Here is an 18,143-nt window from a genome sequence, read left to right as displayed (position 1 = left end):
CTCCTTTAAGAAAATACTTTTTAAACTTCTATACTTTATATTATCAATAATTCTTCAAAATTCATTTTTCCTGCATAATATATATTTGCGGGAAAACAATGATGATAAATATTTGTTCTGTGATGATTATCAGATGTTTCATCTTGGGAATAAACTATTCGTTGTTCTTACTCTATGCAGGCAATTTATAATTTATTTTGAAATTCTCCAGAAAGGAAATGTGGTAAATTGTCAGGGGTCTGATAAAAAAAAAAAGAAGTCGTTTTTTTTATTTTGCTAATGATGCTGGCTTGAATATCATATAATCATTCTATCTATCTTCATAAAAAAGTGCAGGTACTTCCAATAAACTGCATAGAAAATTAGTAGATTTTTTTTTTTTTTTAATATTTCAAATTAGTAATCAAATTAAAAAATTATAAATCTATATTATAACTTGTTAAAGTAATAATTCATCATAAAAATATTGTGGATTATTATGATAGTTAATAGGTTTTTCTATTAAAATAACTTCAAGTCAGATAGTTCTCATTAAATTTTTTTTTTCTCTCTCCCATTTTTTAAAATCTGCTTTTACAAAATTAATGATAAGTCGAAAAAAAAAAATTGAAAAAGTAAAATTTCTCTCCAACCCTGTCATCTTAAATTGCAAATGATTAATCATGAAAAACATTTGAGTTAATTGAGCTTAGTCACTTCAAATATAACAAAATTTGCAAAAGATATTTGTTAAACAAATTTGTCAACATTTCTTTCTCTTATTCTTGAACACCATTAAAATTAAAATAATCAATATTTGTTACTCTTTCTCTCTTTTCATTTTTTTTTTTTTTTTAAACAACTTAACCATGTTGTCAACTTGAAAATTCTAGATTAATCTTTGAAAATCATTAAACAAGCAACATTGAGTTGCATAAAAACTTCAACATGTGAAATCCTATTAAAACAGTTTTTGGTGATTTTTTAATGTACAGATGCCGTTAATGTAATGAAATTTCCATTAAGAAAAGAAAATTCAACAAATTTATACATCTAGATTAGGTTTAATTTGTAAATTGAAAGTAGAAAAGGAAATTAAAAAAAAAATTTTAAAGAAAATCGGTTAATAAACTTAGGTGGGAAAAAAACTACATTTATGGTTCCCATTAACTGTCATATCTTTAGAAAGTAATGTGGACTTTTTATTAATAAAAGTTTTTTTTTCTTTATAAAAATTAATAAAATTAATTTTTTTTCTTGGTGATACAATAATTGGTTAATATTTTATTAAGCAAGTATTTAATAAGCAATAAATAATTGAAATATTTAAAAAAAATAAATTTAAACTTCTATTTTTGTTTTCTTTCTTTAATATGATATGCATTTAGTAAGAATTTTGAATTAAAAATATATATATATATTCGTTATATATATATTACTTTTACTGGTAAACATTCTAATTTTTATTTGAATGTTTTATTATATTTATGCTAAGAGTTAGCTTTTATTTGCCTATTGAATGTCATATATTCTTCTACACAAATAAAATTAATATATAAAGATTTAAGCTCATATAAAATTAATTTATACCTTTAAATCAGCAACGAAAACTTCAAATTTTGAAATTATACATTCCGAAATTTCTTTCCACTAAGAAATAAAATAAAAAAAAATTATTATTTTCTCAAATTACTGGCGTTTATCATATTTCTCTAAGATAATATCTTTTTGTTAACGTCTTTTATTATATTCAGAATAATAACAGATTAGAGCGAGTCATACATAATTTAATTTTTAATTTTAATCTGAATGCTTTTTGACAAAATGAATTTTTATATTTAAAATTATTAATATTTTAAAATTGAATTCTAACCATATTTATCAAAAAAGATTTAAGGATTAAAAAAATATGATTTAATCTAATGGAGTCTTGCTTCTTTTATTTCGGATATAATGAAATTTATATGTTATTTTAATAAAATAGCATCACTAAAAGCATGATTTTAATAAATAAAATGTTTTTCTTTTTTTAAATATTACAAGAATTATCTGTCAAATATATGTTTATTGGTAGACAGAGCAAATTTTTATTAACATGACATAAATAGAAGTACTAAGAAGGAATTTGGATGTAATTTTAGATGGAATCTTTACAGGAAAACTAGCATTTGTTGTCAATTCTGTATATTTTCTTCCTTCTAGTTTGAAACTAAGAATTTTTTTTAACGTACTACGGCCGTTATTTTTAAAATTTACCCGTTTATTTTACTCTTTATTGAATTATTTATAAATTTTATACAAATATATTTACGATAAAAATTTTCAAACAAATATAAATCAAAAGATAAAAATATTCATAAATTTATTAATAAAAAACAAGCAAGAGAAGATAATATACGTTAATTAGATTAATCAAATGAGTAGATTTTTTTTTAAGTGTATATACATTAAATAAATATTCCTTTCACTTTATGCTTTTGTAAATTCTAAAAAACTGAGGAATAGTTTCCAAAACAATAACATTATTTTACAGAGAAAGCAATATAATATAATAATCCAATTAATTATAACTAAATTCAAGTGTTTTCTTTGTCTTATTAGCATTAAAAAGAAAAAAAAAGAACAATCAATTATATCTAAATTATTGACCAAAATGAGCAATAAAATGTAATGTGGTAATTTAGATGAAAAATGCTCGGGTGTATTTGTTAGAGTAAATTAATTGATGATTCTAAAACTGATTATAGGTTTGAGCAAATAATACCATAAATATTGTACTGTATCATTATTGTTTGAAATGATATATATTTAAAATATCCATCTCAAATAAGGGTGGTATTAAAAAAATATATGTATCCTGTTTTGAGAGATCTTATATATATATGTATATACTTGTGTCTATTGATTATAATGTAGGAAGTATTGTAATGTTGGGTGTGTTTGGAAAAATTACTCCATTAACTCCACCCAATCATCAAAATCTCATTAGATATTCACTATTGAACATTTTCTATTTCTTATACTATAATTGTTAAATTAATACCCTATAAAGAAGAATTATAACTAATAGAATTTTTTGTTTTTAATTACAGTAAAACCATTTTTCATTAGAGAACCGGAACATATTACCGCACTTTCCAACGAGGATGTGGAATTCGAATGCCGAGTCAGCGGAGATCCTTTACCGACAATAACCTGGAGAAGACAGGATGGTAAAATGCCCATTGCAAGGTATACATATTATTATAGTAAAATGAATCTAAATACTCTAAAATACTTTTTATAAATTAGATTTGGAAATAGTTATAACATATTTGAGATATTAGTTTAAAAATATTTGAAAGTATTTTAATAATTTTAATTACTGTAAATATATATTAATAATAAAGGCAATTTTAGTATATCACTTTATGTATTTTTCATTTAATTTAAATTGAAATAAAATAATTATTAATTGAGATAGTTACAAAAATTTAATATTTAATTAAAAAAATAAAAAATTTTACAAAATTCAAATTTAATTTAATAGAAGTGTTCTAGTTCTTGATAAATGATTTTTATTTCTGTTCTGTTCTATATATATAATTTTTACAATTTCAATTTAATTTTTTTTATTAGAAGTTTACATTAAAAATTCTAAAAAATTACATGAAATTCTAAATCAGTGTAATAAAAACTTGACATTAATAAACAATAAAACTATTATAATTAAATATGATAGATACTTAAAACTTTGAAATAAATTTCTGTGTAAAAATTAATTTTGTTTTTGACATTAATAATGACACTAATGCTGTAGTTAACATGATATGAGAATGTAATAAAAAAATTAGAACAAAAAATATACTTATTTTGAAAAACTCTGATATAAATTACAGAACCTACTTACTAAATTTGGAGTTTTCGAGAGGGTGTAAGCAGCAAAAAACTGCTTGAAAAACATGATAATTTATTAAACTAACCATGAAGTCAAGATACAACCATGTGTAGCATTTCTAAAGATGTTACACTTCAAAAACTACCATAACTAATATGTGTCTAAAATTAAATTTCAGAGCCCAGATTCAAGATGATAAAAGTTTGAACATTAAAAGCGTAACCCCAGCAGATGAAGGTGTTTATATTTGTGAAGCAGAAAATCCAGTTGGTTCCATTTCATCTTCAGCAACTTTAACTGTTCATTGTAAGTGAAATTTATAATCAAAACTATTTTATCTGCTTGAATTCTAATAAAAGATAAACAAGTTTTTGCTTAAAGATTATAAATAAATTGTATTTGTAAAACTAGCTTAGAGATATAGCAAAACAAAAAAGACATTATACATATATATTATATATTTATTTATTTAATATATTTACACATTTTTTTTCTCAACTTCTTAATAAGAATAAAGACTAGTTCATTCCTAATATCAGCAATTCATTTTAAAAATGACAGTTTATATCAGTATTTGAGACACAAGCACAAGAATTGTCCACATTTGCATGCATTTCTTCCTCTCTTCTGACAGTAATTTCGCAGAACGCTGCCTTAATGAATGCTTCAGGGCACGAAAGTGTAATTAAATAAACTGAAGTTACCGTAACATCAGCATATTGTCTCAACCATGGCTGCTAATGTCCAATCCAAATTCCAACAGAACTCCTCCTCATTCTTACAGCTGTAACACTTCACTCTTAGAGAATAATAATTAAGGTCAATGGCATTAGATAGAGTGGCTATAAAGATAGCACAGGTTATACAGAGACTCCCCTGAATTATTTTCATTGAGTTTATTATATTCTTTACCATTGTTTGCTCTGCAATGAATAGCATTTGTAAACATAGAGAGATTATTAAATGATATAAGTAAATTATGCAAACACACGACTGCTGCTAAGTTTGTCTCCCAAGAAAATTTTTTGTAAATTTTAACAACAATTTGTGTGTATTGTTTACTTAAGAAAACTAAATTAAGTATAAATATGTAAAATTCATTGATAGAATCAAAAGGAAATATCATATCAATTATTAAGAAGATCTGTTTTACAAAAAAATTATTAATAAAATTTGAATTTTTTGAAAAATTTTAATTGTATAATGCATAAAAAAAACTCTGTTTTTGATTTGAATTTTCTGTGAAATTGGAAACACTTTTTCTTCAGAAAAATCCTTCAAATTAAGTTCCCCTCCATAATTTGAATTTTTATTAATTTGAAAAGTTTTTCTGCAATGAATATAAATCAATTGTCATATAAATTAAAAATTACTATATTTCTTTTTTCATTTTACAAAAGAAAAATTAGTTTCCGAATTAAAAAAAAAATATTACAATAGCCGGATTTAAATAGCTAGCATTTTAATTTTTTCGAAAAACACTAGAAAATTAACTATTCTTCCACAAATTATTTTCATTTTAAGAATTTAGACAATATATATTATGTAAAATTACTACAAAGAAATTATTAACCATAAATAATTATTTATTTATGTTATGTATAAGTTGATAAATGTAAATTATAAAGTGTATTCATCAAATAGATATTAAATATGCCATGCAAATAAAAGCCAGTAAGAAAAATTATATCATTATGCAACAATTGTATCTCTCATAAAATTGCCTTTAGCAAATGCTTCCTAGCTAAGTTTTAGATTGTAGTCAGTTACCAGACTTTCATTGAATGATAATGCTTTACTACCTACTAAACACAATAGCCTCCAGCCCTGTCAGATCTCTGTTGAAAGTCTTTTCTTTTTATTCATCCCAAAAGATGGCATTGTTCACCCTCCACCTATCTATATACTTTGAGAATGCATTAAAACTTTCTATTTATATGCTGGAAATATTTAGTACTTTGTTGCATTTCAATGGATCAACAATATTTTGGATGTATTATTATATGTAAATTTTTGTTGCATAGAGAAATTGGAAAGCAGCAAAACTAAAATATTTAAACTATTTTTCTATATAATAAAATTTATATACTTTTAAATATTTATTATATAACTTTTAAAAATAATTTTAACAGTTATTTTCCTGAAAAATATGTATTTAAATACAGAGAATCGAATTAAATTTTTTTTTTTTTTTTTTTTTATAAAAGTAAAAAATTTAATTATTTATATTTTTGTATGTTATAAATAAAGTAAAATGTTTATATAATATATAAAATACTTAATTGGCATCATTAAAATGTTTTGACATTAGCTACATCATTTTATCACAAATTCTAGAAAATCCTCAAATTTAATTCTTTCCAAATTAATCAAAATTATTCAATGATTTGTTTAAATTATGTAAACAATTAGTTAATGTTTACTTTATTTAAATCATTTCCAAAATTCGAGTTTTATTTATCATAATTAGTACATTTAATAAACCACAGAGAATTCGCATTCTGCTTGTTTTATAAAAATCATAATGTATTTTCTAATTATAAATTCAGATTTAATTTAATCAGATTTATCTTAATGGAACTTTATAATTATGTTTTGAAAATTTCTTTTAAATAATCTAATTACTAAAAACAATTTATTTAATTAGCATTTATCCTTTTTCTAATTTTATTATTTATAATATTAAAATGTTTTTAACTAGGATCAATTATAATTTAATTAATTAAAATCGTAAAGTAAATTTAAGAATTATGTTTTCATAATACAATAATTTGATTTTTAAATGCAATTAATCCTGAAATTTATTAGAATAACAATTATATATTTATTTTTAATAGCTAGACCAACATTTTTAGTAACACCGAAAGATCAAAGAGTTGGACTAAATGGAATTTCTAAATTTGAATGTGTCGCAACTGGAAATCCTCCTCCCTCTATATTTTGGACAAGAGAAGGAAATCAAGTATGTTGTAATTTTCAATAACAATTCCATTCAGTTTTTATAATAATAGTATCTGTTTAAATGTCTGTATTAAGTCATTATCAGAATATTTAAATATATGTATTGATAGTTTATTAGATTGTAATAGATTTAAATGAAGTATTCTATTCTCAATAGGCATTAATGTTTCCTGAAAGATCTTACGGGAGATTTTCTGTTACAAGAGAAGGGATGCTTATCATCAATGGGGTAATGAAAGAAGATCGTGGATATTATGTTTGTTCTGTTTTATCAGGAATAGGCTCAACAATGTCTAAAGCATATTTGGAAGTAACTGGTAAGAATGTTATCTAAGTATGATCTTGATGTGACAGTTTATTATTCTTCATTTATTACAATTGTCATTGAAATTTAAAGTTATTTCATTAATTCTAATAATTATTAAAATTTTATTATCTATAAAATTAAATAACTTTTACAATTTAGCATAATTTATTCATTAAACACAAACATCATACACATGTAAAATAGTATAGAGAATGCAAATACTACAAAGTTTTAACACAAAAGAAATAAAAATTGAGTTTTTTTTTTTTAAATTGTATACACAAGTACTAAGCATTACAGTGAATGAATTAAATACATTTATCATTTTTAGCTGTTGCAGATCTTCCTCCTCCTATTATTCGTATGGGTCCAGCTAATCAAACTCTACCACAAAGTACTGTGGCTATGTTACCTTGTGAAGCATCTGGAACTCCAAATCCAACTATTAGATGGTTAATGAATACATCTCCAGTTCCCACAAATAATCCACGTTTTGTGGTCCTAGATTCTGGTACATTACAAATCGATGGTAAGTCATATTAGTATTTTAAATGTATTTTAAAATATATTTCTGAATAGAGTCATTGAAAGCTTGGTATGGAGCTTGGAAATAGAGTGGACCCCTTTTGCCTAATTTTTTGAACAAATAAAATATGTAGAATGCTTCTTTTTTTATAATAAATAGCAAGCTTGAAGATTGTATTTTTTATAAAAAAAAATAACATTAATTCATAAGGATATATACCACTATTGGCTCCTAAGTTTTTAAGACCCAGGAAAGTATTCCTAGATCTTTCCTTTTGACAGCTATCTCTCTAAATGTATCTTGTTAAGTTCTGTTATGATTATTGCAGATCTTATATGTAAAAATAATTAGATATGTGATATTTCCCCTCGCGTAACATCGCATACCAGAGAAGGCAACGGGGAACCACTCTGGTTGTAATTTCCCCCAGGATACAGCTTGGCGCCTTACTAACCACTTATTAACCTGCGCCAGGTGCTCGCCGACGTCAGGATTTCTGATATGGCACACAGAGAGAGAGATGTGATATTTAAGAAAGTTCATTCTTAATATGAAATTAATTGAAGCTTAAGATAAAGAAAAAATCAAATAAAATCACTAAAAGTATTGTTTTAAATTTAAATATTAAAATGGTTCTTTTTTAAAAAATGAAATAATGAATTAGCAGTTATTAATTGTGAAAATGGATTTATAATTATAATGAAGTTAAGCTTAAGATGGATTATATCATCATTTCAAATAAAGATATATTAATATTGAATTATTTTATATAGAAAAATATTAAATGCAATTATATTACTGTTATATTGTGCAGAATGCTTTAATGCTTTATTTATAAAAAGGTAATTTTCATTATTGTTTATCTGCAAATAATAGTTATTACATTTACTAATTTAATTGTTGTTATCTTTAGAAAAATTGCTTCTTATTTAATGAATTACTCATAAAAATGTTTCATTGTAGATTTACAACCATCAGATTCAGGAATGTACACATGTACAGCATCTAGTGAAAGTGGAGAGACATCATGGAGTGCTTCTCTAGCAGTTGAATGTAATTAATTCTGCTAATTTTTTTTTTAAATCTGAAAGTTATAATAAATATACAGTAATTGAATTTAAAATATAACAAATTTTCTACATTAGATGAAAATTGATATAAAAGTATTATATTGAATAAATTTTTTATTTAATTACAATTTATAGCTCCCAGAAATCCTAATGTGATATTTCACAGAACACCCGATCCATCCACATTTCCTGGTCCTCCCTCTAAGCCAACGGCAGTGAATATTACTGAAACTTTGGTAACTTTGATGTGGCATCGGAATTCAAAGACAGGAGGGTCGTCTCTAATTGGATATACGGGTAAATTAACAAATTCTTACATATGTGTTCTTCCTATTTTAATTACATAAATGGAAATACGTTTATTTACAATTAAGTTGTTATAACTGAAAAAGTAAAACATAATAAAGAAAGCAATCGTTATTTCAAAACATAATTATATTACACTATCTACATCATTTTTTTTTCTTTTTGATATTAAGTATTTATAAAGAAACAACAATAAATTATTATTTTTATCTCTTTTCCAATGACAAAAATTATAGTTTTTACGTAATATATTATTATTAAAGTAAAACTTAATCTTAAGTATTTTTATCTTATAAATTTCTGAAAAATTAGTCTTAAAAATACTTTTAACTATGAAAACAATTACAGATACATTTTTTCACACTAATTTAGTTTTATGTTTATTTAGAATAATTAAAGTTTTGTAGAAAAAGTGAAATTAATATTTTAAAATAATTCATTGTTAACCAATATAATTTAAATGTGATTTTTTTACAGTGGAATATTACAGTAGTGATTTACAAAGCGGTTGGGTTACAGCAGCACACAGAGTTCCAGGAGAAACGTATGCAGTTCAAAATTTACGTCCCGATTCCCGTTATATATTTTTAGTTCGTGCTGAAAATTCTCATGGTTTAAGTCTTCCCAGTCCTACTTCAGATGTAATTAAGACATTAGGTAAAAATCTTTTTATGATGTATCAGAAATATCAGAAACATAAAATACTTTTTCTAGAAATTAATTTTAAATATATTATATATTTCATCTTTCAAATAAAATTGAAGGTAATATGGAAATTTGTTAAATCAGCAATCCGCTCTAAAATTATTTTTATAAATATATTATAGCTGGAGCTAGTGGTGTTTCATAAGAAATCTAAGAAGTATGACTTTGCCTTACCTTATTATTTTAATAATTTTTTAAAAATTTTCTGTATGAAAAATGTTATAAGACTATATTAAATAATTTATAATGTAAATCTGATGCAGAATATATGATAAAATAATCAAACTTGTTTTGAATTGATATAGATTTCTATAAACAAATTCATAAATTCTCATGATTTTTATCTTAATTTGGTTCCAACTTTTTCATCTTTTCATTCATCACATATTCATTACAGAAATGTAATTCTAGACATATTGAACTTTGTAATAATGAAGTAACTTATCCCAAATTAAGAAATTACAGATCAGATTTCTTATTGAATTTTTAAGATTTTAATACTAATCCTGTTGGCCTTATGCATGGAGCATGATTGATTGCTAACGATAAAAGATTGTTTTAATGTGATGTTATTTCTAATGCTAACATTAATGTCAATATTGTATAGAAAATAATCATTTTTTCATCAGTTGTTGGTTCCTTAATTAAAATTCACTGTTAATGATATTAAAGAAAATAAATTTTTTATCGTATAGAATACTGGATTTTAAATCGATATACAATAAAATAATATAGTATATAATAAATGCAAAATGCATCTAAGAGTTTTTAAATTGAATTTTTGTTTTAAAATATTTACAAGACATAAATTTTTAATCATACAGCAATTGTATAAACATAAAAACTTTATGTTTTTGTTATTGTTATAACTTTATAATAGCTCAAAGCCTGTTATCATACGCTAAGATATTAATTGCCTACGTTTAGTCTATATTCTGTAATTTAGTTATTATTATAGTATCAGAAATATAGTTGTTTGAATGATTAGACTTAAATTGCTATTCAGATTGCTATGATCAGTTTAATATAGAGATAAATGTTCTGTTTCGATAAAAATCACATTGAGTCAAATCAGTGTGCAGTATAAACTTAATTTAATTTCATATTTTTTTTAATATTGACTGAAAAAAATTAAAATTATCCTAATACAAATTCCAATTTTTAATATTGTATTTAATCCAGTTATCTCAGTTTCAGAAAAATTGACATACTCCTTTTGCTAATCAGTTCTTTGATTTGGTATATCTTTCATCATTTTTAATATAGTTAGAAGGGAAAAAAAATGCTACTTTAGTAATTTCTCTCGTTTTATTAATCTTTATTGATTGGATTTATGACGGATATAAAGTTAATAAAATGAAAAAAATATGGAAAGTACTATCTTCACCATCTATTAGAATTACATGATGTATAAATTTTTTTTTTTTATTAAACTGAGAAATATATTAAAATTTAATTTTTCTGATTGACTAGTTTTAATTTTTTAAAAATGGGGAATGGAAAATATATGTAGCATATAAATTTCTTAAAGAAAATTTTCATTGGATGTATATGTAATTATTTAAATATATAAAATTTTTGTCTGGTGAAATTTAATTTTACATTATCAAATTTATAATAAGTATATCAAAATACTTAATAAGCATTTTAAAAAAATTAATAAAGAGTAGATACTATTGAAAATTTATTATTCATTAATACATAAATTCCCTTGTCTTTTATTTACAGTATACAACTAAACATATTTACATAGAAAAGTAAATAAACCGATCGCATATAAAATATGTTTAATTGTTATATAATAACTTTACTTTGTTATTTAATTGTGAAATTTCAATAGAATACAATACAATTTAACGTCCTTTAAAATTTACTATAGAAATGTTTTTTTTAAAAGTAATTTATAAACAATATGTGAAAACTTTTAAAAAATTTAGTTTTGTGCGAAGAGTTTGTCAAAATATAGTGACCGAAGAAGTGAAAAAGTTAGAGTTGAAGAGATTGCCAATCAGTGGATATCTAATCTTTTCTATCTCTGACTTATCTAGAACATTTTGGAAAATAAATTGAAAAGCTAACTAATAAGAAAGTGTTATTTAATAGAAATCTTGTATTGTAACTGCTCTTTTTTCTCTGTACATTCAATAAATAAAATTAGAGATATAGGCTGCCAAGAATATAGGGTACCAACTATTAATATAAATAAATACATTACAAGTGAATATAAATGAAGAAAATTCTGTAAATCAAGAGTAAAAAAATTACTAGAAATATAAAATAAATGGATTTTATAGAAAATTTCTCATGAAATAAATTTAAAAACTGTCAAAGAATTGTGTATTATTTTAGTAAGATGGAACAAAAATTAAAAAGAAAATTGAACTCACTAGTCTCAATATAAATAAGTTATTTCTATTTCACTAAAAAAATAAATTAAGAAAGATAACTACATTATGAGAAAAATATCAATATGATTTTGATTTATATTTATATTGAGATATTCTTACATGGCTTCTTATGTAACAAGCTTGCATAGTTTGTAATTTAAAGGAATTTATTTTATCAGAAATGTATAACGTTATGTAATTAATTTAATTTTGTTTGCATATGGTTGCTATAGAAATGAAATAACTCCATTACTATGGTAACAGAATGCAGTACAGATGGATAAATGATGATCTTAATTTGTAAATTCTTGAATTTTTACTCTGAATTGTTATCGTTGAAGATAGAATTCAAATGATCCCAGAATGTTTAGGTTTTACATTTTTCATGTATTATTTCTAAATAAAACATTTGAAGAATTTTTGAGAAATGCAATGTCTTTCCAAATTTAAAAGTTATTTTAGAAAGATAAATATTCTGAAATAATTGTTAAATTAGAAATATATATTGTTGAAAATAGAAAATTCTCTTTAATTTTCTATTATAAGAAACATTATTTCGTTACTAAAATTATCTTTAAATTTCATAATTCAATAGCATTGTAATAAAGTAAATTTACATTTCCCGAGGAAATTTTATTTCTGTTTAAACTGAGAATAAACATTTTTTTTTTGGAACTTATAAATATATGTCATATTAGGTACTGATTTTGCATATAATTGTATTAATTTTTGTTGCATCAACAAATGATAAAAGAGAAAATAACTAGAAATTTTTTTTTACCTTAAATATAATTTCAAAAGTCGATTTTAGAATATTCGGTATCAAATTTTTTAAATATTTTCCACATTGTTAATTCTGAATTATTTTTTAAATTGTTATTGCCATCATTATTCTTTCTATATTAAATTTATTTAATATGAAATATGTTAAAATTAGAATGAAATTGTCACTCTAAATTGTTATAAACATTATTGGTTTAATACTTTAGATTAAATTTGTTTGTTTAAACATTGATAAATTAATGATACCATTTATTAACTTTAAATTTTCATTTAAATAACAGTATTAGTACTATTTGAATATTTTAAATTTTCTAAGTAGAAGAGTTATTGCTTTATAAATTTTAATTAAAACATAATAATAATAACACAATAAGTTTATTAAATATTTTATATAAAGAATACGACTGTATATAAATTATGGAAACAATCCTAATTTGTCAGAACTAAATTATTCATATTTTTTCTTTTTATTTTAATTTATTCTGTATGAAAAGCATTATTTAATAAAACATTGTTAAAATAACTTCTTTATTTAGAGAAACATGTTATTTTTGAAATCTGAATTTTATGTCTTGATTGCTACGTATTTTTATTCATTATTATTCTGGATACAACAATGAAACTTTAACAACTAGCTATTCAAAATTAAATTACAGTTTCTATGGAAACATATCAGATAACTTAGTTTAGCTAAAAGCTAACTCCAATGAGCAAAAAGTGAATCTTAAACAACCTTTTGTCAAATTAAGATAAAAATAACAATAAATATATGAAAGTATTACCAGTATTTTAATATTATTATAAATATAAAATTGTTTGATGCATACATTAAAAAAAAACAATCTAAAAATTCATCTCTCTTTATAAAATTTCTGAGATTTTTATTGATCTTTTAATAAATATTTAAGTTTATATTATTAATAAATATGTTGTGTTTCTTTGAATACAGAGTAAAACAATTATTTATTAATTTACGAGTGATCATAAAATTAATCATTTTCAATTGAAAATGATTAATTTTATGATCACTGGTAAATTTATTATGGTACTAAGTTTAATGCAGAAAAAACTCTTGATACTCATAAATATGTATTAGAAACTTATGTACTATTATATTATATTTAATTTTTTAATTTAATAATATATTATATCTATGATTTTTAAATATTTTTAATTGAATCGGTAAATAATTACAGTTTTTATTCATTTTAATCGAAAATAAATTGAATACAAGTTATTTTATTGTTATTAAATTTTATTACTCGTTAAAATATTTTGATGAGTTGAGAAATATTTTTATTCCAAAATTTGTTTTGTTTTGAATATTTTAATACCATTTACTATTCTCAAAACACATTATATAAGTAATGTGTTTTGTCATTAACTATATAGATAAATACGCATATATTTTAATACTCTTCTCACAATTAAAATAATAATTGAATAAATAAGGCTGAATAGTCACAATCAATATAGAAGATAAATACATGTAATAAATTCATTAATTGTCTATTGATGATTGTGTTGAAGAATTAAAATAATATACTTTAATGCAATGTTGGTTACAGTAGTTTAATGAAATTTTGAAGATGTTATAATATTTATTAATTCCGACTTTAAATTAATTACTGTCAAGTAACAGAGATGGAATTTCTGCATTCAAATGATAAAATACATAATTAATTATATGTCAATAATACTAATAATTGTTTTGTAGTAATTTGTACTAACATTATTAATTTATGGATAAGTTGTTCTTAATCATAATTGTAAATTAATTGCATTATTTTTCAATTGTAATCCATAATAGAGCGATTTCTTATTTATGGTACATTAAGAGAGCTAAATAAATAATTAAAAATGACATATTTTCGGATATATCAACGATAAAATATTCATTTTTGTCAGTATCAAATAATAAACTATAATAAATGTTCACGAACAATAAAGTTTATATATTTCGTATAAGATTCATAAATACTAATTTCCATATCTAATCAGTATTAAAGAATTACATCTGTAGTACTGGTATAGATTAGCATAATTAAATATTATGAATTAAGAATAATGATTATGTTTGTGTAAAGTTAACAAATTTTCAAATAAACAAATATATATGAGATAAAATAAAATCTCGCATATTACATAAAAACATATTGAGTATATTAATACTTTAACTTATAATACAAGAAAATTTTGTCTTACGATAAGATGTAATAATTTAACTTTAAAATCATAAGTGATCCTATGAGAGATATTTAATTCTTAGAATTTATCACATTAAGTTTTATTGGGATTAGTTTATTTACATTTAATATTATGAATATTACGGATTCACTGATACTAACAAAGTCAATAGACTAATTTTAGAAAATGTAGAGAATTGTTTTACAAAAAAATCAGATACCTAAATTAATAAAATTTTAAAAATTCTTATCATATTATAATTATTATTTATTTTTCAGCTGATATGATGATGTAACAAAATTAATTTTGTCAATTAATATTACAAAATGTAGACTTATCAGACTTTTAGACACTTTATCAATACAATCACTACTCTAATACTGGCCTAACATATAAATACTCCAACAAAGACAGCAACAACCAATAGTTTATTTAATTCATTCATATTTAGGTTCTGTTCTGTAAGTATTCATTCTATTTTATGTTCAACCTGACAATGTTTAATATGGAAGAAAACATTTGTTTTCATTAAGTTATTTCATTGTTTGCTGGTTATTGGTATCTTTGTTGGAATAATTAGTACATTTTGTAAATGGTAAATGGTGTATTCTTATACAATAATTTTGAGATTTATTTTATTCTTTGAAACATAATTAATTAATAATACTTTAAAGATATTCTTATTCTGTCTTCATACAAGACAATTTAGAGATTCTTCTTGAAAGAAAATACTCAAATAATGAATAAAACATTTAATTTAATTAAAATTGAACAAATAATATATTAATAGCAATCTAATTCATTATATTTATAAAACTTTCATATATACGGATTAAATTTTATTGAATATTACTGGTAAAAGTCAAATAGTGATTTTTCATATTCTTTAATTTTTGCAAAAATTTTATATTATAACTAACATGAAAAAATAGCACCTTTTAATCATCCAACACAAATATTTAACAAAATAAAAACATTAAAGGTGCTATTTTTTCATATTAATTCTAATTTCCAGTATAATTTAAAGTTGGTTTCTACACGATTATAACTAACTTTATTAATAGCTCAATTGTTTTTTTTTAATAATTATTATCAGTTATAAAAAGGCAATTTTATAATCAATATACTGCTTTACCTATTTATGCAATTTTAACAAGAATTTCATTGAAAATAATTATGATATATAAGTATAAATAAAATTTTAAATTAAAAAAGTATTCATCTCTTAGTAACTTCAGAACACAAAGAGGTCTTCAGTCTTTATTACCAAGTCCTTTATAATGAAAAAACCAAGCATTCTTATGTTAATAATAATTATTTTATTTATTTATTCTAGGTCTACCCCCTCATATATTGCCAGATTATGATCTAGATGAAGCAAGACTTCGTTTAAGTACCATAACAGTTGAATTGCAAGATATAAAGCCAATCAGTTCCACTGCAGTTAAACTTTACTGGAAGGTAAGTGTTAAGTTTATATAGTATTTTATAATTATGAAATACATATTAAAATACAGTCCTATGTTAAAAGGTGTTACTATTTCTTAGGATTTATTCAATAAATTAAATACTTATTTATAAAATATCCATTTTAAATGAAAAATAGAAAATTTTTATAGACCTGATTTTTCTGATGACTTATTTATTGCATTATATTTATTGTATGCAGTTAATTTTCTATTTAGTAAAGAACAAAAAGTTTACTCTGTTTATTAAAGTTTTATTAAAATAATTGAAAATAATATTATCAATAAGTTTTCACTTGCTATAAGACAGATTATATGTTCAATATGTTAAACATATATAGATAAAAATTATATTTACTGTATTTGAATATCCAGACTAGTAACAGTGAATCTTTTTCTAAAGGTGAGTCAAAATTGAAATCAAAATTTAGTAATTTCAAATTTCAAGTGAAATATTTAATTTGAGTAATTAAAAATAACAAAAAATGCTTATAAATTTTTACTTTATTTAATCTTTTAATCAGAAAAATCAGACATACAACAATAAATTCTTATAAATAAACAGAAAATAATAATTTGATTTTATAATGGAATCAAATATTTTGTTTAATGAGAAATCTGCTACTGTTTATTTGATAAGTTTCCTATTTGAAGTTTGTAATAAGTAGCATTTAAGATATTTTATGACAGCTTTAGGACATTAGTTTAGTTTTAACACTACACAAAAAATATTTGATAAATTTTAAAGCTTTGCATAATTTATAAAAACTATTAAAATAAACATTCAATTTTGGTATCTTGAAATCAACACTTGTGTCATGGATTTGTTATCACTGGTATAGACTAAGAATGATAAATTTCCTAGCTGGCATAGTGATAAGGCTAAAAATTTAAGATTGCCTTTAGACAAACAATATAAATGAAAATTCTGCAGTTATTTTCAATTTTAAATAAAATCTTTAATCATTCATAAATAAGCCATAAATTAAAATGAATAATATTGAGGTAGATATAATAAAATAAAATGAGGACAGAATTTTAAAAAGAAATAGACATGAAAGAAAATGAAGTAAAATAGAATATCCTCAAAATTTTAAAGAAAATGACTGATTGGCACTGAAAAATTCTGAAATTTATGAATAAACTTTCTTTAAATGCTTAAACAACAGAAACAAAAATTTTGTCTTCAGTAAGAAAGTTTTACTCAAAAACCTATTATCATTTATTGTATTAATTATTTATACTTTTGAAGTGATTGATATTTAATAGTATATCTGATAAATTATATAATCTTAAAAAAAATTGATTAGCAAATAATGTCAGAAACCTGTAAATCGGCATTCGTCGAGCTTTAAGAAAATAATCTTTAGTCGAAAACATTAGTTGTTATTTTTAATAGCATTTCATTGGATTGTTCTATAAATGGAACATTTTTAAACTTTAATGGTACATGAATTAGAACAAAGAATTATGAATTTGTTTTTAAATGCGGGAATTTAATGTTGATTGGTAAGAAATTATGAACAAAATATTACATCACTAGATTTAAAGAAAATTATTTATACTTGTTTATAATAATATGTCTATGC

At 22.2% G+C, this 18,143-nt stretch overlaps 1 protein-coding gene and 1 long non-coding RNA gene across 7 annotated transcripts in view; one reads left to right on the top strand and one right to left on the bottom strand.

Annotated features, from left to right (window-relative positions):
- The window catches only part of LOC136984741 (roundabout homolog 1-like), a 153,375-nt gene that overhangs the window by 91,573 nt on the left and 43,659 nt on the right, over positions 1-18,143 (top strand). For all 6 annotated transcript variants that reach the window (XM_067281846.1, XM_067281845.1, XM_067281847.1 and 3 more), the window contains exons 4-12: positions 3,072-3,210; positions 4,035-4,162; positions 6,694-6,818; positions 6,975-7,134; positions 7,456-7,653; positions 8,614-8,703; positions 8,856-9,017; positions 9,504-9,683; positions 16,425-16,549. In XM_067281846.1, the coding sequence (XP_067137947.1) occupies positions 3,072-3,210; positions 4,035-4,162; positions 6,694-6,818; positions 6,975-7,134; positions 7,456-7,653; positions 8,614-8,703; positions 8,856-9,017; positions 9,504-9,683; positions 16,425-16,549 (1,307 nt within the window). The remainder of the gene's footprint in view (positions 1-3,071; positions 3,211-4,034; positions 4,163-6,693; positions 6,819-6,974; positions 7,135-7,455; positions 7,654-8,613; positions 8,704-8,855; positions 9,018-9,503; positions 9,684-16,424; positions 16,550-18,143) is intronic.
- Positions 7,382-17,992, bottom strand: LOC136984746 (uncharacterized). The gene is made up of 3 exons (XR_010882233.1): positions 17,882-17,992; positions 8,847-9,001; positions 7,382-7,632 (listed from the first exon to the last, which is right to left on the bottom strand). It is a non-coding gene; the product is annotated as an uncharacterized lncRNA (long non-coding RNA).

The sequence above is a fragment of the Centruroides vittatus genome, unplaced genomic scaffold (assembly GCF_030686945.1).
Source record: "Centruroides vittatus isolate TY-2023 unplaced genomic scaffold, ASM3068694v2 contig_927, whole genome shotgun sequence".
In the NCBI taxonomy this organism is placed as follows: domain Eukaryota; kingdom Metazoa; phylum Arthropoda; class Arachnida; order Scorpiones; family Buthidae; genus Centruroides; species Centruroides vittatus.
The sequence above is the reverse complement of the archived record's forward strand: the minus strand, read 5'-3'. Positions and strand labels throughout refer to the sequence as shown.